The following is a 25216-nucleotide window of genomic DNA, read 5'->3' on the forward strand; positions in this document are numbered from 1 at the left end:
AAAAAATGAAACTGTCTTGTTTTTATTGCAGTAACTTTGAGACGTTTTGTCATTTAATGAATTAACTAAATGAAACTAATAAATCAAAGTTTCAGAAATGATCAGAAAACTAACATTTCTTCGTCCTCTGACACCAAATCACTGCTTTTGTCTCGATCCTTGTGCGCGTCCCCGCATTTCCCAGGATGCGCGCCTGTCGCGGGGACGCGCCCTCCAGTCTGTGTGTAGTAATCCGGAGCCGTGGAGCTGAGCTAGACATGGCGGCGGACCCGAAGCCGGACTGGCTCTCCTGCCTTCCCTCTTCTTGGAGTTACGGGGTGACTCGGGATGGACGCATTTTCTTCATCAAGTAAATATCACGCGGACACACGGATTCATGGACGCGCACTGCTTATTTCTGCGACGCTTTTCCCTGTTTGCCCTCTTCTTCTCTCGGGTTCTCTATTCACCTTTTCCCCCGTTTTTCTTCCACCAACAGCGAAGAAGCCAAGAGTACGACCTGGCTGCATCCTGTTACTGGGGAGGCTGTGATCACGGGACACAGGAAAACTCCAGGTAAATTTACCCGGGACGGTTTTTCCTTCATTCCCAGAGAAAAACACGCGTACACGCGCATGCACGCAGCGCCAAGGAAAGGTTATCTGCGCGTCACGATGGAAAAAGGGGCGACAAGTTGCGGAAGGAGCCGTGGAAGAAGGAGAGGGGAGATCTGTTCTCTCTGCAGCAGAGCAACAGCCTCCTCCTCTTCCTCCTCCTTCACGTCCTCCTCCTCCACCTGGTCACTTTGCGACACACTTTTTAAAAGTTCCGTCACGTAGGCGCGAGCAGATTTTGGAGCTGATTCCCTGCAGTGACATCTGACGGAGAGCCGCACCGCAGCAGCGGCGGCATCTCCGCGGCAGGCGGCGTCTCCGCTGCAGCGGCGGCGGCTCTTTGGGCAAATGCAGCGCGTCCAAAACACGCGTTAGGTTCACCAATCAGTCACGAGCGTGCCGCAGCCGGAAGCTTTGATAGGCAGGTTATCATCTGAGATAACGTGTCTGCATTCAGAGCAGCTGCGCGTGCGAAAACAGCTGGACGCGCTCATAATGGGGCGCGCGGAAGTGCTGGTTCAGGCCAAATTAGCTGTTTGTGGTCCAAACACTGCATTGCTGTGCAGGTTTGTGTGCGTGTGCGCGTGCAGTAATCTCATATCTGTGTGTACAGCTGCTCATGCTCCTGTTGTCCTGTGTTTCTTCTTCCCTGCCTTGTCTCAGATTTACCAACAGGATGGGAGGAAGGATACACGTTTGAGGGAGCTCGCTGCTTCATCAAGTGAGTTAAAGTGTGTGCGCACGCATGAGTGAGTGTGTGTGGAGGAATATACAGATAGGAAGAGATGGGTAGATGGAGGGAGGCAGCTCAAAGATTTCCCTCTCCTCTCATCAACGCCCAGCACACCGACTCTGCTCTGCTGGAGATCCACACTGCTTCTGTTTGCTTCCTGTCAAACACTCTCACACACACATACACACACACATGCGCACACACACACATGCAGACATTGATCTGAATGAATAACGTCACCATCATGTCTTTCTGGAGATGTTTCAGTCTTTGTGCTGCCATCAGTCATCCTTTCACCCTTCACCTCTTTCCCTGTTTCTCTTCAGTCTGCTACATGCACACACACACGTGCACACACACATTCACTCTTGCTCAGAAACAAGTCCCTGCCGTCTCTGGAACACAACTTTGACAGTTCAGTGTGACTCATCTGCTGAACAGGCTCTACTTGTTTCTGTGCGTGCACGTGGAGCCTCTTCATAGCGTCTCAGCTCCTCGTGCACACTTGGGTACATGTACACACTGTGGACCTGTAAGTCAACATAAATTCCCTTGCAGCACACACATGTTCCCTCAGAGCCACCTACTTTCCCACTGCTTCTCCTGCTGTGTGGCCATTTTGAGAGCAGCAGCTGACACATATGGTGAGCTAATATAGTCGCTCTATAAATAACCACAACCTCTGCTCATCGCTATGTATGAATGCACACCCTCTGTGTATGGATACAAGCACATTAAAGGCATGCAACGCTGCGTTCTGTGTGTGAACAGGTGTAGCTGCAGGTGTGAGAGCAGAGGAAGTCACATGGCAGGACGTGGAGCTCTGACCAGCAGCGTTAGCTTGATGTCACCTGTTAGATCACACGCAGCAGGAGGTAGCTGAGCGAGGCTGAAACTGGTCTGCTGACAGATCTACAGGTTGCTGCAGTCGTCATGGCTGCCGCTTGTGTCTTGTTTTTGTTTGAAGTGTTGTTTGTGCAGGTCCTCAGAAAAGAATGCTACCTGTTCACAAGCTGCAGTATGAGTAACCAGTAGGCGAAGTTTTAAAGACAAGCATGTTAACCGAGTCTGAAATGATCTTTACGATGTATCATCGCTGCACACTGACATACATCTTCATCCCAACAGAGACTGGAACTAGTTTAGGAGTTGCCATGGAGACATGAAGGAGTTAAGTCTGTTCCATCTTCTGCAAAAAGCCAGACCTTTCTTCTTGTTGTCGGGGCCACGAGAACAAAATTATGTGTTTGGGGTCATCTTGCGGCTTGTTCTCCACTCATCAGCCAAGCAGAACTTTCTTCTCGTGGGGCTCAGAGAAGTATCAAGAAATTGGTCTGAAATTTGAGGTGGGCATGGCTAGTTGTCGCTTCCACATTTTTGCTGATGCAAGGTCGAACAGAAAGCTTTTATGAACAGCTGATCATAGTTGTGAGAAAGTAGGAGAATGTTTACAACACCCTGCCATGTGCACACCCCTGCCCCACCCGCCTCCTTGCACGAGCGTCCGCTTGCACGACTCCCGTTTTTTCTTGTTCTTGCAGAGCAAGAGCAAAGTCCTGGCTTCCAGTGGAGTATGTTACAAGCTTACATGGGACAAGTCAGTCCATTATGTCCATGCATGGACGAAGATGATGGAGACGGTGCTGATGGGGTATTTTGTCCAACACTCATCAGCTGTTTCCCGTCAAATGCCCCAACACTGTTGGAGAAGTTCCACAAAGATTTGCCTCCACTGTCCAGGGTGACCCCTGCGTCTCATAGGGGTGTTGAATTTAATCATTTCTACGATGCAACATGATGCGGACGTGGACGAGTCTGCATCCATGCAGCAACAGAGCATAATCGATTATAATAATTTCATTTTTACATTTTGTCGTTGCTTATGTGTGTGGCTGATCTAGCTGCTGCAACAGCTTGAGGCTGAATCTGTTTTTAACTTTCACCTAGAAAAACTGTAAAACTAAGCAAACATACAGAAAATACATCAGTATCTCATGGAAATACATTTATTGTCTCATGGAAATCACATTAGATTTCACATGAAAATGTATAAAAACCGCTAAATTAGCTTAAGGCTAACGTCTATGGAAAATAGCAAGCTAGCGGTTAGCATGCTCCAACGGACTAAAGGGATTTAAAAAACTTTATCCATCAAAAATGTTTACCTCGATAATATTCTGCACTCTGTTGCTGCATCCAGGACCAGTGTGTGTCGTGTGAAATCAGTAGATCATCTAAATCTTTGCAGACATTCCAACACATGCAACGTTTGTCGTTATCAGTTTCCTGCTGTGGTAAAATGAGCGAGACTCCACCAGAATCAAACACTAACCTAATCCCGTCGCCATGTTTATCATTTCCTTTACAAGACCTTCCCTGTGAGCGAAGCTTTCTTTTGTGATTTTATGCTCTATGGTTCACGTGCAGCGACGCCGTTGAACCAGGAAGACAACGTTTCTTTATCTGATCTCATTCATTTGTATTTTGTGACAGAAAAATATTTTTGAGATAAAACATTTTCAGTTTTTCTGACCTCACACATCACCTGTAGAGTGAGACTGTCTGACTGCCCCCAGGCTGCAACTCAGTATTCAATATGTTCTGTACGATAATTCCACCTGAACCACTCACTGTTTACGAAGAGGTTCCATTCGTTCAACTTTATTCATCCTTTCAGCAGCTTCCCTTTGGAAACAAAGATTTCCAACAGCAAATCTGCAGGACAGCACCAGAAATAGAGAGTCCAGTTCAGTCCAGCTTAATCCAGTTCAGTCCAGCTTAATCCCGTTCAGTCCAGCTTAGTCCAGTTCAGTCCAGTTTAGTCCAGTCCAGCTTAATCCAGTTCAGTCCAGTTTAGTCCAGTTCAGTCCAGCTTAATCCCGTTCAGTCCAGCTCAGTCCAGTTCAGTCCAGCTTAGTCCAGTTCAGTCCAGTTCAGTCCAGTTCAGTCCAGCTTAATCCAGTTCAGTCCAGTTCAGTCCATTTCAGTCCAGCTCAGTCCAGTTCAGTCCAGCTTAGTCCAGTTCAGTCCAGCTTAGTCCAGTTCAGTCCAGTTCAGTCCAGTTCAGTCCAGTTCAGTCCAGCTTAATCCAGTTCAGTCCAGCTCAGTCCAGTTCAGTCCAGCTTAGTCCAGTTCAGTCAAGCTTAGTCCAGTTCAGTCCAGCTCAGTCCAGCTTAATCCAGTTCAGTCCAGCTCAGTCCAGTTCAGTCAAGCTTAGTCCAGTTCAGTCCAGCTTAGTCCAGTTCAGTCAAGCTTAGTCCAGTTCAGTCCAGCTCAGTCCAGTTCAGTCAAGCTTAGTCCAGTTCAGTTCAGTCCAGCTCAGTCCAGTTCAGTCAAGCTTAGTCCAGTTCAGTTCAGTTCAGTCCAGCTTAATCCAGTTCAGTCCAGTTCAGTCCAGCTCAGTCCAGTTCAGTCCAGCTTAGTCCAGTTCAGTCAAGCTTAGTCCAGTTCAGTCCAGCTCAGTCCAGTTCAGTCCAGCTTAGTCCAGTTCAGTCAAGGTTAGTCCAGTTCAGTCCAGTCCAGTTCAGTCCAGTCAAGCTTAGTCCAGTCCAGTCCAGCTCAGTCCAGTTCAGGCCAGTCCAGTTCAGTCCAGTTCAGTCCAGCTTAATCCAGTTCAGTCCAGTTTAGTCCAGTTCAGTCCAGCTTAATCCCGTTCAGTCCAGCTCAGTCCAGTTCAGTCCAGCTTAGTCCAGTTCAGTCCAGCTTAGTCCAGTCCAGTTTAGTCCAGTCCAGTTCAGTCCAGCTCAGTCCAACTCAGTCCAGTTCAGTCCAGTTTAGTCCAGCTCAGTCCAACTTAGTCCAGTTCAGTCCAGCTTAGTCCAGCTCAGTCCAGTTCAGTCCAGTTCAGTCCAGTCCAGCTCAGTCCAGTTCAGTCCAGTTCAGTCCAGCTCAGTCCAATTCAGTCAAGCTTAGTCCAGTTCAGTCCAGTCCAGTTCAGTCCAGCTTAGTCCAGTTCAGTCAAGCTTAGTCCAGTTCAGTCCAGTCCAGTTCAGTCCAGTTCAGTCCAGTTCAGTCAAGCTTAGTCCAGTCCAGTCCAGCTCAGTCCAGTTCAGTCCAGTTCAGTCAAGCTTAGTCCATTTCAGTCCAGTTCAGTCCAGTTCAGTCCAGCTCAGTCCAGCTCAATCCAGTTCAGTCCAGCTTAGTCCAGTTCAGTCAAGCTTAGTCCAGTTCAGTCCAGTCCAGTTCAGTCCAGTTTAGTCCAGTCCAGTTCAGTCCAGCTCAGTCCAGCTCAGTCCAGTTCAGTCCAGTTTAGTCCAGCTCAGTCCAGCTTAGTCCAGTTCAGTCCAGTTCAGTCCAGCTTAGTCCAGTTCAGTCCAGTTCAGTCCAGCTTAGTCCAGCTCAGTCCAGCTTAGTCCAGCTCAGTCCAGCTCAGTCCAGTTCAGTCCAGTTCAGTCCAGTCCAGTTCAGTCCAGCTCAGTCCAGTTCAGTCCAATTCAGTCCAGCTCAGTCCAGCTCAGTCCAGTTTAGTCCAGCTTAGTCTAATTCAGTCAAGCTTAGTCCAGTTCAGTCCAGTTCAGTCCAGTTCAGTCCAGCTCAGTCCAGTTCAGTCCAGCTCAGTTCAGTCCAGTTCAGTCCAGTCCAGCTCAGTCCAGCTCAGTCCAGTTCAGTCCAGTTTAGTCCAGCTCAGTCCAGCTTAGTCCAGTTCAGACCAGTTTAGTCCAGTTTAGTCCAGCTTAGTCCAGCTCAGTCCAGCTTAGTCCAGTTCAGTCCAGCTCAGTCCAGTTCAGTCCAGCTTAGTCCAGCTCAGTCCAGCTTAGTCCAGTTCAGTCCAGCTCAGTCCAGTTCAGTCCAGTTCAGTCCAGTCCAGCTCAGTCCAGTTCAGTCCAATTCAGTCCAGCTCAGTCCAGCTCAGTCCAGTTCAGTCCAGCTTAGTCCAATTCAGTCAAGCTTAGTCCAGTTCAGTCCAGTCCAGTTCAGTCCAGTTCAGTCCAGCTCAATCCAGTTCAGTCCAGCTCAGTTCAGTCCAGCGCAGTCCAGCTCAGTCCAGTTCAGTCCAGTTTAGTCCAGCTCAGTCCAGCTTAGTCCAGTTCAGACCAGTTTAGTCCAGTTCAGTCCAGCTTAGTCCAGCTCAGTCCAGCTTAGTCCAGTTCAGTCCAGCTCAGTCCAGCTCAGTCCAGCTTAGTCCAGCTTAGTCCAGCTTAGTCCAGTTCAGTCCAGCTTAGTCCAGCTCAGTCCAGCTCAGTCCAGCTTAGTCCAGCTTAGTCCAGTTCAGTCCAGTTCAGTCCAGTTCAGTCCAGCTTAGTCCAGTTCAGTCCAGCTTAGTCCAGTTCAGTCAAGCTTAGTCCAGTTCAGTCCAGCTCAATCCAGTTCAGTCCAGCTCAGTCCAGCTTAGTCCAGTTCAGTCCAGTTCAGTCCTGCTCAGTCCAGGTCAGTCCAACTTTGTCCAGTTTAGTCCAGCTCAGTCCAGCTCAGTCCAACTCAGTCCAGTTCAGTCCAGCTCAGTCCAGTTTAGTCCAGTTCAGTCCAGCTCAGTCCAGTTCTGTCAAGCTTAGTCCAGTTCAGTCCAGTTCAGTCCAGTTCAGTCCAGCTCAGTCCAGCTTAGTCCAGTTCAGTCCAGTTCAGTCCAGTTTAGTCCAGTTCAGTCCAGCTCAGTCCAGCTCTGTCAAGCGTAGTCCAGCTTAGCCCAGTTCAGTCCAATTCAGTCAAGCTTAGTCCAGCTCAGTCCAGCTCAGTCCATTGATGATTTATGGATGTAAGTCTTAATAACAGCAGATGTAAAGGTGGAGTGAAGTTAATTGGCTGTTTTCCATATGATCAGTAAAGTAGACATATTTGTTTCACAGGGATAAAGTAATCCCAGGAAAGAGTAAAGTAGGTTTTACATCTTCATACATCTGGAAGTGATTTGATCAAAGAAAAAGGTGAAAGTCCTCCTCAGTGTAGCTGCGGTGACGTAGAGGCTCCTCCTAAAACTCAGGTCTAAACCTGCTGGTCATGAAGTCAGAGACCAGTGGTTCTGGTCGCTTTCTAATCCAGAATCCGGAGCTGGAAGCAGACAGCTGAGCCAGCAGCTGATTCATCCTTTCAGATTCCCAGCGACGAGCTGTTCGACCTCATCATTCCTGCTGAACAGCACTGCAGCATCACCACTTCTTCAGATTCCTGGGATTCCTCCCAGATTCCTGCTCGGTCACTTTCCTGTCAGCCTACTGTTGAAAGGTCGGCTCCCTCTGGATCTGACCGGAGGTCAGTCTGTGGGTGGAGCACTGCAGGGTGGGGGCCGAACTTCTTCTGTCCCCTCTCCAAGTTTCCATTTGGAAAGAGTTTATCTCTTCAGAGCTGATGTAAACAGTTGGGAGTGGGTTTGCTGTGATGAAGCAACATGAGGAGGAGGAGGAGTCTGTAACTCGGTTGTTTGAGGGAGGCCTGGCTCTTCTCAGACTGTCACATGTTTCTGGTTTAGATCCAGATCAGACCTCAGAGCTGCATTTTAAAGTGTTTTTACTCTGTTTACTACATTCAGCGTAGCTCCCACACAGCTCTTCTCCCCTGGAATGAAACATGTTTGGTCCTCGTGTGCAGTGATCACCACGGTTTCTCATGACTCTACAGCTTCGATAAGCTGTAAATAATAATGCATCCCAATGTGGATGGTCTGGATGGACGGTCTGGATGGACGGTCTGGATGGATGGTGACATGTTCATGAGAACGATGAGTGTGTGTGGCCATGTTGGTACATGTTATCAGATCACTGGGCTGGAAATCCATATCCTTTCTTTTTCTCCTGTAACACACTTGTATTTTATCATGAACTTGCAGGCAAGTGTCCTCACTATCCAAATGTTCCTTTTTTCTTTAGTTTTTAGTTTTTATGGCACAGTGGCCTGCAATCCTGAAATTTGACAGAAATTCTGAAAATTCCTGATTTTTCCAAGGCTGGTTGTTCCTCAGTGGAAACCAGATGGAATGTGTAAATCAACCAGATTTTCAATGAAAACATAAAAATGTGATGCCTTACCTTCAAACTAAATGCAAAATATGTTAGAATCCTGGTTTTATCCAGCTATGGCCATGAAGTGAAAAAGCTTTTTACGGGTTTTGAACATGGCTCCATTTTACAGGATTTCAGTGTCTCACACCTGAAAATTTTTTTTTCTCTTTCAGACTAAAAGAGACTCTGCTAACAGCACATCAAAATCATTTTAGCTGAAAAAAAAACAAACAACAAAAGTACTACTACCCTCATTGGTTTGCAGTCATGAATACACAAGGATGCCAATTTGTTGTTAAAGGTCCCTGTAGAGGTCAATGTTGGGGGTGGGGTGGGGGGGGGGGGGGGTGTAATTGACTTTATTTTTTACAAAATTTGAATGGATTGACTGTAGATGAATGACAAATAACAGACAGAATCTTTTTTCACTTTAATGTAAAGTAAGGGATTAAAAATGTGGTTATAATGGAAGTCTATGGTACAAATCTGGTAGTTAACACTACCACCGTAACAAAAACATCTCACACTGTCAAAATACAGTGGATATGGATGAAACTAAACTAAACTGTGTTTCCTACATTCTAACTGGTTTGTTTGGATTCATCAGTCTGAGTGATCAGGTGATCAGGACTCAATCATTTAAACATCACCTGGCACCTACACTCAGCTGGGAAGTCAGACCTCTCCATGGGCTAATGTTCTGTACTACTACTTTACTCATTCCCAGGATTACTTTACTACTTTCTTGGAACTACTTGACTCTTCTCTGGGACTTTTTCTAAACAGTCATATTTAAACATGCTGCTCTTTGTTAAGAAATGTTCACATTTTATTCACCTCTGGAAAAGAAAGTGCAGGTAAATGACAAAACTTAACTTTACTTTATTCAGTAAACAAGAGTTAATAATAAAAATGTGAATTCCAGCTGAGAAAACAGGTAGGACCCCCTCATACCTTCTAGTGTTCCCTCCTTCGGCTGAGATAACTCCAGAGGTTGTCTAGTCTCGTCGACCATCTCTGACATCGGTCTGAGTAACGTTAGATTCCTTAAGCTGTGAAATGTTTGAGGGTTTCTACATGTTCAGGACATTCCAGCATCTTAGTGGGATTAAAGGGTCTTTTTGGGCTTTCTTCTGGGAAAAGTCCAGAGACTCGGAGGAGAGGTCAGGTCAGGACCAAAAAGAATTGGTCATAGAATTCATAGAAATAAAGCTGAGACTTGTGAGATTTCATCAGAGGTGGAAGCATCACCACAGATGCTCCTGTGTCAAGTAGTTGAGGATGGAAGATAGAAGATAAATAACCTCTTTAGATTTTCTGTCGTCAACAACAAACTCCAGACAACCACGAATCAACATGAGGACATCATGAATGGTTCAGCTGGACTGGTCTGGTCCGCTTCATTATTCTTTATGTATTGATCAGTAAATGAATAAGAGATGATAGACATCAGGTCACTAACACATGAAAGTGAGTTTCCTTCTTGCTCTGTGGGAGGCCAGCTGTCCTCTCATGTCTCAGGTCCATGAAGGAATCTCTGTTCTGTATGGTGACGTCTGTGTGTGTGTGCACGTCCGCCAGCTGGAGATGTTTGATGTTTATTCTGCATCACTGGGCTCTTCCTGAAGCCTCACCCAGCCCTTCATGTCTCTATGTGCCAGCGCTTTTCCATCCTGTCCTCTCCTCCAAGTCTCTGCTTCTGAGATTTCTTTAACGAGTCATGAAGGCCGGTTACATATCGCAAGTGTGATCTTCTTCATCTAAACTACCACAGCGTGTGTGTTTATTGAACATAAATCCATCCTGGCTGCTGGATCTGGTCCCGTTCCCAGACTGATGTTCACCTGCAGGCATTTATTCCTCCTTCCACAACACAAACACGCCTCCTGTTTATCAGCTGTGTTCTCTTTGTTTTGTAGAATTTGGAGCTTTTTCCCACTGAGAAAGTGTGTAGGAGTTTTTGTGTGAGCTGATGGAGGCCAGTGATGGTCTAATGGCTCAGGGAGGATGGTCACACACAGGTGGACATGGTCAGGAACCAAACAACAGCCTGTTCGCTGCAGGACGGCCTCAGGTCAAACATGATAACATGGAACCCTCTGAGCTGATGCTGGTTTAACCTGAAACATGCATGAGGTTACAGAACAAAACTTCTAATTGCAGGAAAATATCTCCACCCCCTGACTGTCAGTATCAGGGTGGTTGGTTGGAGTCCCTTTCCGCTACTGGTTGGTTCAGCTGATAGTAGAGATGTTTCTGTGATGTTTGGTGTGTTGGAAAGCCAAGAAACAAGACACAGTTCAATGTATTTTTTCTGTAGAGGGTCTCAGTTGCCCCTGCTGGGGGTCGTAGATGAAGTTGACCCCACAGAGTAACACACTACCGATCCTCAACTTTTAATGTGCACCTGGCAAACTTTCATCAGGAACCAGGGACCTGCGCTCATCAGCTTTTAACAAACTAAACGATAACAGCAGGTCTCCTTGCTGGAACCTGGCTTGGTTTAGTAAAGATGGCAGACTAACCTCCTTTGCAGGTGGCCCGTTTGACGTTTTCTCTTTTTGTGTGGAGATTAAATTGTCGAGAAAAACAAGAGGACCGGAGTGAAAATAAAATGTAAAATCTGCTGTTTGATGTAAGGACTGAAAGGGTTCAGAGGTCAGACTCTGACCTGCTGCTGACCTGTGATGTCAGCTAGCAGGACCTGGTTAGCTGTCATTTAGCCTGCAACTCTCAGTGATGCAAGAGGTGGAAAACTAATCAGAGCTGTGGAGCCTCGCTATGCTAACACACAGACACATGAATGATAGATAAGGCACGAGTATGCAGGAATGAAAAGAAGGAGGGACGATGCTCGTATCTGTCACTGTCTGAGGGTCTCTCTATCCGCCCCCCCCCCACATGCTCTCTCTCTGTTTGTGATGGGAAAAGCCTGATCCCCTTTTGTCAGGGTTACAATCAAATATTCCTCCAAGATTTCAGCAAATGGGCTGATAATATCTGAAATACTAGAAACAATAGACCAAATAGAGTGAGCCTGGATGTCAGAAACACAAACTGTAACAGCCACGTTTGTTTTACTGTTTTTTACCTTAAAACTCATCTCTTTTTTTAATCCCAGTATAAACCAGTCTGTAGAAGCTTTTAATCCCAGTATAAACCAGTCTGTAGCAGCTTTTAATCCCAGTATAAACCAGTCTGTAGCAGCTTTTAATCCCAGTATAAACCAGTCTGTAGCAGCTTTTAATCCCAGTATAAACCAGTCTGTAGCAGCTTTTAATCCCAGTATAAACCAGTCTGTAGAAGCTTTTAATCCCAGTATAAACCAGTCTGTAGCGGCTTTTAATCCCAGTATAAACCAGTCTGTAACGGCTTTTAATCCCAGTATAAACCAGTCTGTAGCAGCTTTTAATCCCAGTATAAACCAGTCTGTAGCGGCTTTTAATCCCAGTATAAACCAGTCTGTAACAGTTTTTAATCCCAGTATAAACCAGTCTGTAGCAGCTTTTAATCCCAATATAAACCAGTCTGTAGCAGCTTTTAATCCCAGTATAAACCAGTCTGTAGCAGCTTTTAATCCCAGTATAAACCAGTCTGTAGCAGCTTTTAATCCCAGTATAAACCAGTCTGTAGAAGCTTTTAATCCCAGTATAAACCAGTCTGTAGCAGCTTTTAATCCCAGTATAAACCAGTCTGTAGCAGCTTTTAATCCCAGTATAAACCAGTCTGTAACAGCTTTTAATCCCAGTATAAACCAGTCTGTAGCGGCTTTTAATCCCAGTATAAACCAGTCTGTAGCAGCTTTTAATCCCAGTATAAACCAGTCTGTAACAGCTTTTAATCCCAGTATAAACCAGTCTGTAACAGCTTTTAATCCCAGTATAAACCAGTCTGTAGCAGCTTTTAATCCCAGTATAAACCAGTCTGTAACAGCTTTTAATCCCAGTATAAACCAGTCTGTAGCAGCTTTTAATCTCAGTATAAACCAGTCTGTAGCAGCTTTTAATCCCAGTATAAACCAGTCTGTAGCAGCTTTTAATCCCAGTATAAACCAGTCTGTAGCAGCTTTTAATCCCAGTATAAACCAGTCTGTAGCAGCTTTTAATCCCAGTATAAACCAGTCTGTAGCAGCTTTTAATCCCAGTATAAACCAGTCTGTAGCAGCTTTTAATCCCAGTATAAACCAGTCTGTAGCAGCTTTTAATCCCAGTATAAACCAGTCTGTAGCAGTTTTTAATCCCAGTATAAACCAGTCTGTTGAAGCTTTTAATCCCAGTATAAACCAGTCTGTAGCATCTTTTAATCCCAGTATAAACCAGTCTGTAGCAGCTTTTAATCCCAGTATAAACCAGTCTGTAGCAGCTTTTAATCCCAGTATAAACCAGTCTGTAGCAGCTTTTAATCCCAGTATAAACCAGTCTGTAGCAGTTTTTAATCCCAGTATAAACCAGTCTGTTGAAGCTTTTAATCCCAGTATAAACCAGTCTGTAGCAGCTTTTAATCCCAGTATAAACCAGTCTGTAGAAGCTGAAGCTATATGTACTTTTCTAATAAACTTGAACCTAGTCCTTGCGCCTAGAAATTCTGTCCATAAAATATAATAACTTAACTCTCATATTTATTCCACCAAGTGTCTTGTGTATCAAGACCTATTAAGATGACCTAATTCTAATTAATTTAATATGAGGATTTTCTGAGTACTTGTTTGCACTGAAGTTAAATGCAAAGCTTTTTCTTTGGACTATACTTTGTGCAATGACAGTATAGTTTAATTTAATTTTATCTGATACATTACAATGATTGTTTTAATAATTTTATTTAGCTCATCCGGCTACAAAAGCAGCTGTCTCAACAGCTCACTCGTCTCAGCTACCTGGTCAATGACCATGTTAGATCGATTCATCCATCCATCCATCCATCCGTCCATCCATCCGGCCATCCGTCCGTCCGTCCGTCTGTCTCCTCCTGGTGGGACGTGCCCAGAACACCTCACCAGGGAGACATCCAGGAGGCATCCTAACCAGATGCCCGAGCCACCTCATCTGGCTCCTCTCCATACGGAGGAGCAGCGGCTCTACTCTGAGCCCCTCCCGGATCACCAAGCTTCTCATCCTATTTCTAAGGAGAGCCCGGCCACCCTGCGGAGAAAACTCATTTTGGCTGCTTGTTTTCATGATCTTGTTCTTTCGGTCACTACCCACAGCTCATGAACATAGGCGAGGGTGGGAACGTAGATCGACCGGTAAATCGAGGCTCAGCTCCTTCTTCATCATGATAGACCGATGCAGAGTTTTAAGGGTTACTAGTGGGTAAAGTTTATATATGTAAGCATTATTACTAATGACACTTGTGGGAACTGAGCATGACACAGCTTCCTGCAGGAATGCTGTCATGTACACTAAATAGATGACATGAAGATGTATGTAGACCTATGTCCACTCTTGTAGATGGTTTTCAGAAACAGGACATTGAGCGAAAAGCAAAGATGATAAAAACTGTTTCCAGTAGATAAAGCAAAAGCAAGCTTCAGTTTGAACTGTTTATTTCAGATGAAGGATTTGCTTTCTGTTCAGACGTCTAAGGATGTTGTTGCACCTTTTCAAGGTATTTTAAAAATTTCTATTCTGAGTGGGAAGTGTGATGTAGAGCAGCTCATGTCAGGATAGATTTCAGACCCACAGGACCAAACAAAGTGACAGGGTTTGGGTTCTTTCTTTTTGAGTCTTCAGAGACCCAAACCTGTCCCAAGCAAAGAAAAGTTTGCCTAATATGTCAGCTAATTTCAGGAGATCCAGGCCAGTCAACAGAAAAATACCAGAAAAAATACATGTGCAATGTTTGAAATATAGATATTTTATTATACATGACCTGAATTCATTTCCTTTACTGTCAGATATTTCCAGTTCAGTCTTCAGTGACCTCATACAATCATAACGATCGATCATAATTAATACAGACACATCAATATACACATGGATGGATGGATGGATGGATGGATGGACGGATGGATGGACGAATGGACGGATGGATGGACGGATGGATGGGTGAACGGATGGACGGATGGATGGATGGATGGACGGACGGATGGATGGATGGATGGATGGATGGGTGAACGGATGGATGGATGGATGGGTGAACGGATGGATGGATGGATGGATGGATGGGTGAACGGATGGATGGATGGATGGATGGACGGACAGACGGATGGATAGATGGATGGGTGAACGGATGGATGGATGGATGGGTGAACGGATGGATGGATGGATGGACCGACGGATGGATGGATAGATGGACGGATGGACGAATGGACGGATGGCTGGACAGATGGACGGATGGCTGGACAGATGGACGGATGGATGGATGGATGGATGGATGGATGGATGGGTGAACGGATGGATGGATGGGTGAACGGATGGATGGATGGACGGACGGATGGATGGATAGATGGACGGATGGATTGATGGATGGGTGAACAGATGGATGGATGGACGGACGGATGGATGGATGGATGGATGGATAGATGGACAGATGGACGAATGGACGGATGATGGATGGATGGATGGATGGATGGATAGATGGACGGATGGACGAATGGACGGATGGATGGACGGATGGATGGATCAGTCTTGAGTTTAAACTAAAACCTTTACTTATAAAACTGTGGTGTTGTGTTTGATCTTCATTTCCATCAGTGTTGGAGGGATTTGTTTTTTTTCCGCTCCAGACTCTTTGACCGGTCATGATGAGTGTGATCTTGTTTTTCATACCTCACTGGGACCCTTTCTGCTGTAATCACAGACCTTGTTGGGACCAGTCATCTTTGTGGGGACTATCTTCTGGACTTCAGTGTGTGCTTTCAGTGTTTAGTTTCTTTGTACGTCACAGTTTGTTCTGGAGCAGAGATTTCCTCAGTGGGTTATGGCTAGGTGGGGCATTACTGGAGCTCCCCACGATATATTTCCTGTTCAGGCTAAACAATCTGGTACACACACATGTTCATTTCACATCTCTGACACTGAAAGTTCGCAGAGGTGAACATATTCCTTGGATGCGACCTGCAGGTCTGGGTTGTTCTGCTCTTTCCCAAAAGGAAACACATTCTCAGCATTCCTCCGGAAGACGTAGTTTATGGACAAATTCTAAACACAGCAGCTTAGCGGAGATCAGTTTCTCCAAAGCTGCAACATGTTTACATGGTGGAGCAATGATCTGATATCTGTCCATGTAAATTCCTCATGGGAACTGGTTACAAAAAATAAAATATTATTCCTTGGATGATTGGAAGAGAAAATATAAGTCTGAGTGTGAAAAGATGAAAAGCTTTTAGAATTATAGTATTGTACGAACCATCAAGCCATATTTAATTCCTAGTAGAACATAAACAACAGATCAGATTTAGAAACTGATGCAGGATGTGGTTCAGCATCGTCTTGCTGAAATCTGCAAGGCCTTCCCTGAAAGAGACGTTGTCTGGATGGGAGCAGATGTTGCTCTAAAACCTCCATGTACTTTTCAGCATTGATGGAGCTTCACAGATGTGGAAGCTGCCCACGCCATAGGCACTAATGCAGCCCCATCCCATCAGAGATGCAGCTTTTCACCTGTCCACTGATAACAAGCTGGATGCTCCCTCTCCTCTTTAGTCTGCAGGACACGCCGTCCATGCTTTCCACAAACTAGTTCACATCTTCATCCAGGTTTCCACTTTGCCTCAGAACATTTTATGAGCTTTGGTCCAGAGAAGACGGAAGAAGCTGGTTCTGGATCCTGTTCACATCTGGCTTCTTCTCTGCATGATGGAGCTTTAACCTGCATTTGTGGATTTCAGGGTGAACTGTGTTCACAGACAGTGGTTTCTGGAAGTCTTCCTGAGTCCATGCAGTGGTTTCCAGTAGAGAATCATGTCTGTTTTTAATGCAGAAGATCACCAGCATCCAGTCTTGTCCCATGCACACAGAGATTCCTCCTTTTAATGATATTATATACTGTAGATGGTGGGATCTTCTAGTTTAAACTGTTCCACAGTTTCAGATCCAGTTTATCTCAGATTGGTGAAGCTCTGTCCATCTTTCCATCTGAGAGACTCTGCCTCTCTGAAATGCTCCTTTTATACCAGTCATGTTACTGACCTGCTGCCAGGTAACCAGATTAGTTGTTAAATGCTCCTCCAGGTGTTTCTAGTTTGTACCAGGTACTTTTCCAGTCTTTTGTTGCTCCTGTTCCAACTTTTTCCAGACGTGTTGCTGCATCAGATTCACTATCAGCTCATATTTTCATCACATGGTGAAACGTCTCAGTTTAACACTCTGACATTTTGTTTATCTTCTACTAGGAATAAAATATAACCTGATGAGATGTGGAAATCGTTGAATTTTGATTTTATTCACATTTTACACAGACACCAAACTTTTCTTTTAGATTCACTTGAAAAGACTCATATTTGTAATTCGAAACATTCAGGATAAATTTAATTCTGCTTTTTGTCACCAAACTAATTTTTTCTTATAACATTACAGAAAAAAAAAATCCAGTCACAGATCAGCCTGTTAGCTAATGGGTTAAATAACACATCTCACTGTTGAAGTTATAATTTCAGAAACATCTGAGCTGTAGCTGATCTGGATCTGAGTCTGATCTGGATCTAGGTCCAGATGAAAGTGCTACTGCAACACATTCACTTATATTTTCTGAAATGAACTTTCTCTTAAGACAGGCGGTGTGACAGCACATACAATATTTTGACTTTCAGTTTTCAGGGCACATGTAAAGCTCTGCCCCCTTCTCTGACTCACTCTTCCAAGCCAGGAAGTGCTTTGCAGGGTTCGATGGGGACGGATGGAGGTGCTTCCTGAAAACCCAGAGAGGATTCAGCCCCTCAGCTCCGTGCTGGTCTCTGAAGGCTTCACCTCAGGGACCCACAACTGGGATGTCCAGGTTGGAGACAATGAATACTGGGAACAAGGTCTGCTTTCAGGGTCTGTCCAGAGGAAGGACAACGTGGTTTCTGGGCTGTGGAGAATCCAGTTCTACAGTGGTAAATACAGAGCATGCTCCACGTCAGACCCTGACACAGATCTCCATGTGAAGGATGTGTTCCAGAGGATCCGAGTGCCTCTGAACTGGGAGGAAGAAACACTGTCATTCTGGGATGCTGGCACTGACACAATCATACACATCTTCACCCACACTTTCAATGACAGGCTGTTTCCTTATTTTAACTTCCTTAATTGTAAATGCCCTCCAGCTGAAAGTGATGGCAGCTAAGATTTCTGTGCACATCAGTGAACGCATGAAGGACTTGGAGAGTTCTGGCCATTAAAACCACTGGACATTTATCAGGCTGGTACAATGATGGGAGGACATTGTAGGAGGTTAGCTGACGATAGAGGATGTTGGAGGACGTTAGCGGACATTAGCAGGACGTTGGTGGAAGTTGGTGGACGTTGGAGGATGTTAGCAGACGTTGGAGGACGTTAGTAGAACATTAGCAAGATGTTTGTGGACGTTGGAGGATATTAGCGGACATTGGAAGATGTTAGCAGGAAGTTAGAGGACGTTGAAGGACGTTAGCAGAATGTTAGCAGAACGTTGAAGAACGTTGGGATTTTTGAGGACGTTGAAGGATGTTAACAGAACGTTAGCAGGATGTTGGTGGACGTTGGAGAACGTTAGTGGACATTGGAAGACGTTAGCAGGATGTTTGAGGACGTTGGAGGATATTAGCAGAACGTTTGTGGACGTTGGAGGACGTTAGGTTTTTGGAGGACGTTGGAGGATGTCAGCAGGACGTTGGTGGACGTTGGAGAACGTTAGTGGACGTTGGAAGGCATTAGCACACTGATACTCACTTCGGTCCTACGAGGGCCACAATCCAGCAGGTTTTCCATGTATCCCTGCACCAACACACCTGAGTCAAATTAATGAGTCATTGTGTAGAACCTGATTGGCTGTTAGAGCCACCTAATTTGACTCAGGTGTGTTGGTGCAGGGTTGCAGCATTAGCAGGATGTTGGAGGACGTTGGTGGATGTTGGAGGATGTTAGCAGAACGTTAGCAGGACGTTGGTGGACGTTGGAGAACGTTAGTGGACGTTGGAAGACATTAGCAGGATGTTGGAGGACGTTGGTGGACGTTGGAGGATGTTAGCAGAACGTTAGCAGGACGTTAGTGGACGTTGGAAAACGTTAGCAGGATGTTGGAGGATGTTGGAGGATATTAGCAGAACGTTAGCGGACGTTGGAGGACATTAGGATTTTGGAGGACATTGGTGGACGTTGGAGAACGTTAGTGGACATTGGAAGACGTTAGCAGGATGTTTGAGGACGTTGGAGGATATTAGCAGAACGTTAGTGGACGTTGGAGGACGTTAGGTTTTTGGAGGACGTTGGAGGATGTCAGCAGAACGTTAGTAGGACGTTGGTGGACGTTGGAGAACGTTAGTGGACGTTGGAAGACATTAGCAGGATGTTGGAGGACGTTGGTGGACGTTGGTGGACGTTGGAGGATGTTAGCAGAACATTAGCGGACGGTGGAGGATGTTAGGATATTAGAGGACGTTGGTAGACGTTGGAGGATGTTAGCAGAACGTTAGCAGGACGTTGGTGGACGTTGGAGAACGTTAGTGGACGTTGGAAGACATTAGCAGGATGTTGAAGGACGTTGGTGGACGTTGGAGGATGTCAGCAGAACGTTAGCAGGACGTTGGTGGACGTTGGAGAACGTTAGTGGACGTTGGAAGACATCAGCAGGATGTTGGAGGACGTTGGTGGACGTTGGAGGATATTAGCAGAACATTAGCAGACGGTGGAGGATGTTAGGATATTAGAGGACGTTGGTAGACGTTGGAGGATGTTAGCAGAACGTTAGCGGACATTGGAAGATGTAAGCATGATGTAGTCATGGAGACGTGGTGAAGACGACTTGCTGAAGTTCAAACTGAGCATCAGAATGAGAAAGAAAAGGGATTTAAGAGACATAAAACATGACATGGTTGTTAGTCTGAGTATTTACTTTGACGTTCACCCACAATGATCTCCAGGGTTTCCAGAAATGGTCTGAAGAAGAGAAAATATCCAGAGCAGCAGTTGTCTGGACCAGGATGCAGCAGAAGACACACCGGGTTCCTCCTGCCAGCTAAGAACAGGAAACTGAGGCTACAATTCACACTCACCAACACTGGACAATAGAAGATGGAAAAACGTTGCTGGTCTGATGAGTCTCCATTTCATCCACATTCAGATGCTCGGCTCAGAATCTGCTGGAAACATCATGAAAACATGGATCCATCCTGCCTTGGATCAACGCTTCAGGCTGCTGCTGGTGTAATGGTGGGGGGAGGTTTTCTTGGCCCACTTTGGGCCCCTTAGTACCAACGTGATCTGGTTTAACCAGCACAGCCTACCTGAGTATTGTTGCTGACCATGTCCATGCCTTTATGACCACAGTGGAGCATCTTCTGATGCTACTTCCAGCAGGATAATGCACCATGTCACAAAGCTCAGCATCATCTCAGAACATGACGATGAGTTCACTGGACTCCAACGGCCTGATCCTCTTGTCAGTTTATCTGATGTTTATCAGGTTAAAGTAGGAATAGAACATCATGAAATCTCATCTTCCTGAAAGTTAACATGGTGCTTTGTTGCATGTAGAAAATAAAAGAATAAATGTCATTTTGAAGTTTGTTGAACTCCATCACTTTTAGGGCTTTAGGGTCTAAATACCTGCATGCTGCAGTGGTTTTGTACTGGTGCAGTTTAAAACTAAATTAATCTTTTTCATTGTGGTTTATTTTTCAACAGCAAACAGCTGCAAACGTCAGGTCAGGAGGAAGCAACAGAACTCTTGTAGCCAGTAAATAAGTAAACAGCAGGAGATTTTCTGAAAAAGAAATTCCTCCAACAAGGAAGCTGTAGTTTAACTTCCGTTAATGAGTTTGTCTGAGTGTCTGACAGGAAGATGTTTCAGACTGAAGGCTACGCATAAATGTGCTACACTTCCTGACCTCTAGCCAAAGAAAAGTCAATTAGATGTTGGTGCTGGTCCAGATCTGGGAGTCCCACCATTGATCAGTTATTGATCTGTGCTATAACTGTGAAACTGATGGAGACAGAAGCTGCTTCGGATTCCTGGGGGGTGTGGAAATCAGCGGAGTCAAATTGAAGCTGAATAAATGACGTTTGGGTGGAACAGTAAACTTTTTGGAAACCTTGGAAAAGGAGGCTGCGCTTTAGTATCTGTGTACAGGACGAGATGAGCTGTGCTGCAGATCTCTGCATGCTCGGAGCAGGGCTGGGATTTATAATTCATGCTAATTAACTCCATGGTGGTGAAAACAAGTCCCTAAAACATCAGGACTTATTAGAAGGTTGAGGACTAATAATTCTGTTAAAGCCTCCATCAGGCATTACACCTGACGCAGTCTGAGGACCTGAAGTGCTTCAACCAGCTAGTCCCACACATGCAGGCACAACACGACTTTTTAAAGGTTATCAGCTTCAATTCAGCTTTATTTGTACAGTGCTAATTCACAAAGTCAAATCAAGGCACTTTACAGACACAGTCCAGTTCATCACATTCCAGTTTAAATCCAATCACAACAAATGCATTAAAAATCCTAATTAGTCCAGTTTATAAAAACTGTGTTGATATAAACCAGATTTATCAGAAAGGAAAGTTTGAAACCTGATCGTAGAGATTTGTGTAGAGGAACTCAGCTGTGACATCTTGTTGATCCTGATCATCCTGATTTCATTTCCCCAGGGATAAATAAAGCATTCTTCATTTCATCATCGGATGCTTTAACCAAGACAGAATTTAATGAGACTTATTCTATATTAGTTTATTGTTTCTATCGATGGAGGCAAACACAAAACAGATTAAAAAAAGAAAGAAAAATAAATAAACTAGATAAACCAAATAAACCAAAAGGCTAAGGAGAAGTAAAAGATTATATAACATCTAGCTGGGTTATTTGGAAATTGGATCATTTTCTGGCCCCTCGTGTTTATTGGAGGCCATTCGAGGCTTTTTATGGACTTCAAGTGGGATTATTTCTGTTCTCCTTTGGACTGTTTTCAGTTTCTAATGGCAGCATTGCTTCGGCCCATCCTAATCATGCGTGATGTTCATGTAAAAGGTACTTTGATCTGATTCGAGTGTCCATATCATCAACGATGTTTCTGTACACATCCAAAAGAAATCATGATAGAAATGAAAATCTGATGTGGTTCAGGTCCAAAGTCGGGGTTAACATTTCATTTTATGTCATTATTTGGTTTCATTCAGTTTCGTTCAGATCAATACATTTCAGTTCTTTATGCTATTCTGGTTTAAAGGTTGGACTTTTATTCCATTCTAATCACTGCCACACCCTAAGCATATCTACAGCTGTGTCCCAATTCAGGGTCTGCACCAAGCTGCAACCTCCGGCAGAGAAAAGTGAAGCCTATGTGGAAGTGCAAATAATTGCACTTCACCCCTCATCCACTAGGGGCTCCAAAACAGAGCAAATCCCCATAGACTCCCATGTTCAAAAGACCAACTTCACAGCAGAAATAAACATGTTTAAAGCCTGATCCAAAAATCCATTTTAGAATTAATACGTCAAGTTTACCTTCATGACAACTGTGAATTTTTTCTAACATCAGTTTGGATGTTATTTAATCTTGAAATTCGGCATAATTAGGGGCGTGTCCTTTTGATTGACAGGCATCCAATATCTGCGACAAGAAGGGAGAGTACAGCACAACCGTGGTTTTTAGCCAGCTAACAGTGTGCCTTAGCTTTAGACCACCTACCTTCATTAGCCGGTTAGCTCACGTTAGATCACTGGACACCTCAGTGACTGTGTCAGCATGCAGAGGATGAGGAATGAGGAGTGATCAGAGATGAGTGTGATCCTGCAAATGTGACCATGTGTCTATGGAGGCCAGGGGCAGACTAGGACTGCCCAGAGACCTGGGCCATAAGCAGCAATCCCTGAGCACAAACCCAGGCCACCCCAACACGAAGACCACCTTGCACCCACCCAGAGGGTGGCAGAGGAAGGCCCAGCAAGAGTCCCCCGCGGCCACAGGGCACAGGCCCTGGCGGGCCAAGATCAGCAGCTGCCGACCCCACTGGGCACCAGCCATCCAGGGCTGCAGAAGCGAAGGGCCTAGGGTTTCAAGAGCCCACGCTTTCACCACGCCCAGGAGGACCAGGCCTCCCAGACAACCACCTGGTGTGGGCCAGAGCCCACCCCAATGTTCCAGCTGCAGACCCTGGAACCAGGGCACCATCGACCACTGCCCACTTCCTCCCCTTTGGTTACCAACCCGGAAGGGATTCACCCACCACATGCGGGTCAGGAGAGGAGGGGGGAGTAGGACAGTGGGAGAACCAGACCCAGGGCCCAACACCACCTAACCCACATAGGTGTCCCGAAAAATTGCATGTGCCCCCCCAACTCATCATGGCACACACACACACCCCCTCCAGCACCTCCTTGTACGATCTCCCGAACCCTCCCTGGCCCTCTTCAAATCCCTACACACCCTGTGCCTCCGGGCCATACCCTGGGTCCCGGGTCGCAACCAGACACCAGGGCATGTACCAACCTACCCAGTGGAAGCACCCCTGGGCAGACTCCACGGCACCGAAAACGTTTTTCCCCAAGTTAAGGGATGTGTCTATGACAGAAGATGAATTTGAGATGACATAATACATTCTTAAATTTCCTTGTTCTGATCACCATCAGTGCTTAATCAGTGTGCTGAAAAGATCCATATGCCCATTTCCATGGCAGGCCTTTTCCCCACCCACTTACACACAGGAAGGGATTTTGTTTATTTGTTTGTTTGCACGGTGTTAGGTCCTGCTTCTCAGTGATGGACCCCATACATCTGAAAGTGCTTTACATGTCAAACCCTTTTAATGATAACACAGTACAAGACTCAATTCTCCACCAAACAAATTCATGGTGAATACTGCTCTGATGTCATGAAACAGGAAGTGGGTTGACTGACTGACTGTTAGCTGCATTTGAGAACATGGCAGAATGGATTAATCAATCATGCCTCAGCATGAGAACAAAACTACCATGAAATTTACAAACAAAAACATTTGGACTATCCTGTAATAACAGTTAAAGGTAGGCTAGGAGATCCTGGAAAAAAGGTTGGAGCAAGCTACATTTTGAAAATACACAATTCAAAAGTCCACACCCCTTCCTTCAGACTTCCCCCTTAAGCCATGCCTGCAAAGCACAGAAACACTTGATCCTGACGGTTACGAGCGCTGGGCAGCATCGATTCGCTATCCTTTGCTTACGATGCGATGTGTGTCAGTAAACCACACCAGATTCACCTCGAAAAATTCATAAGTTTAAAAACTGCGACTGCAGTGGGCACGCTCTGTTCACCTCAGTCATTCGCCAATGTAAGTCCAAACCGCATCGCACACTTAACAATTGCTGCTCCAACTTGTCATGCAGACAGTCCACACTTAGTGCCGACTAGTACCAACTAATGCCGACTAGTGCAGACTAGTACCAACTAGTGCAGACTAGTACCAACTAGTGCCGACTAGTACCAACTAGGCAAGGCAAGGCAATTTATTAGTACAGCACATTTCATGTACAGGACAATTCAAAGTGCTTTACATAAAACAAAGGCATTACAGATATTTAGAAATAGTAAAAGGCATCAACACATAATCACAATAAAATAATAAATTACATTAAAATGATTAAAAGCAAGATAAGTTAAAAAAAGTTTCTGTGCAGATTTCCTGCAGAGGCGCATGAGAAAAGAAATGTTTTTAACCTGGATTTAAAAATGTCTACATTTGGCGAAAGTTTAATCTCTACTGGCAGTTTGTTCCATTTGTTTGCAGCATAACAGCTAAATGCTGCTTCTCCATGTTTAGTCTGGACTCTGGTCTGGACTAGTTGACCAGAGTCATTGGATCTAAGAGCTCTGCTAGGTTTATATTCTCTGAACATATCACAGATGTATTCTGGGCCTAAACCATTCTGGGATTTGTAAACAAGCAGAAGGGTTTTAAAATCTATTCTGTGACTGACTGGAAGCCAGTGTAAAGATTTCAAAACTGGTGTGATGTGTTCAGATCTCTTAGTCCTGGTTAAAACTCTAGCAGCAGCGTTCTGGATGAGCTGCAGATGTTTAATGCTCTTTTTAGGAAGTCCTGTTAAAAGACCAGTACAGTAATCCAGTCTACTGGAGATGAATGCATGGATGAGTTTCTCTTGGTCTTTCTGGGAGACTAAACTTTTAATTCTGTTGATGTTTCTGAGCTGGTAAAAATCTTCTTAGTGAAGCTTTGATGTGGCTGCTGGAAGTCAGGTCTGAGTCTATCAGCCCTCCCAGGTTACGAACTTGGTTGGTGATTTTAAGAGCCCGAGTCTCCAGGTGTTTGCCAATGCTGACCCTCTTCTCTTTGCTACCAAACAGAATAATCTCAGTTTTGTCTTCATTTAATTGTAGAAAATTCTCCCTCATCCAGGTGTTTATTTGCTCCAGACACTGACACATTAAGTCTATTGGACTGCAGTCATCTGGTGACAAAGACACATAAAGTTGTGCATCATCAGCATAACTTTGATAATTAATGCTAAAGTTCTGTAATATTTGACCTAGAGGGAGCAGATACAAGTTGAACAGAAGAGGTCCAAGGACTGATCCCTGGGGGACTCCACAGGTCATAGCCACTCGCTCGGATTCATAGCTGCCGATCGTAACAAAATAACTCCGGCCTTCTAAATAGGACCTGAACCACTTAAGAACCGCTCCAGAAAGTCCAACCCAGTTTTCCAGCCTGTGCAACAGGATTCTGTGATCTACAGTATCAAACGCAGCACTGAGATCCAGAAGAACCAGGACTGATACTTGACCAGAATCCGTATTCAACCTAATGTCATTTAACACTTTGACCAGAGCTGTTTCAGTGCTGTGATG

General features: G+C 45.1%; 1 protein-coding gene across 5 annotated transcripts in view; it reads left to right on the forward strand.

Annotated features, from left to right (window-relative positions):
- Positions 1-206: 206 nt before the first annotated feature.
- Positions 207-25216, forward strand: part of LOC121634314 (pleckstrin homology domain-containing family A member 5-like) — a 193722-nt gene continuing 168712 nt past the window's right edge. For all 5 annotated transcript variants that reach the window (XM_041976840.1, XM_041976842.1, XM_041976841.1 and 2 more), the window contains exons 1-3: positions 207-349; positions 479-555; positions 1257-1314. In XM_041976840.1, the coding sequence (XP_041832774.1) occupies positions 258-349; positions 479-555; positions 1257-1314 (227 nt within the window). In that variant the 5' untranslated portion in view covers positions 207-257. The remainder of the gene's footprint in view (positions 350-478; positions 556-1256; positions 1315-25216) is intronic.

Source organism: Melanotaenia boesemani, chromosome 23 (assembly GCF_017639745.1).
Source record: "Melanotaenia boesemani isolate fMelBoe1 chromosome 23, fMelBoe1.pri, whole genome shotgun sequence".
Taxonomy (NCBI): Eukaryota; Metazoa; Chordata; class Actinopteri; order Atheriniformes; family Melanotaeniidae; genus Melanotaenia; species Melanotaenia boesemani.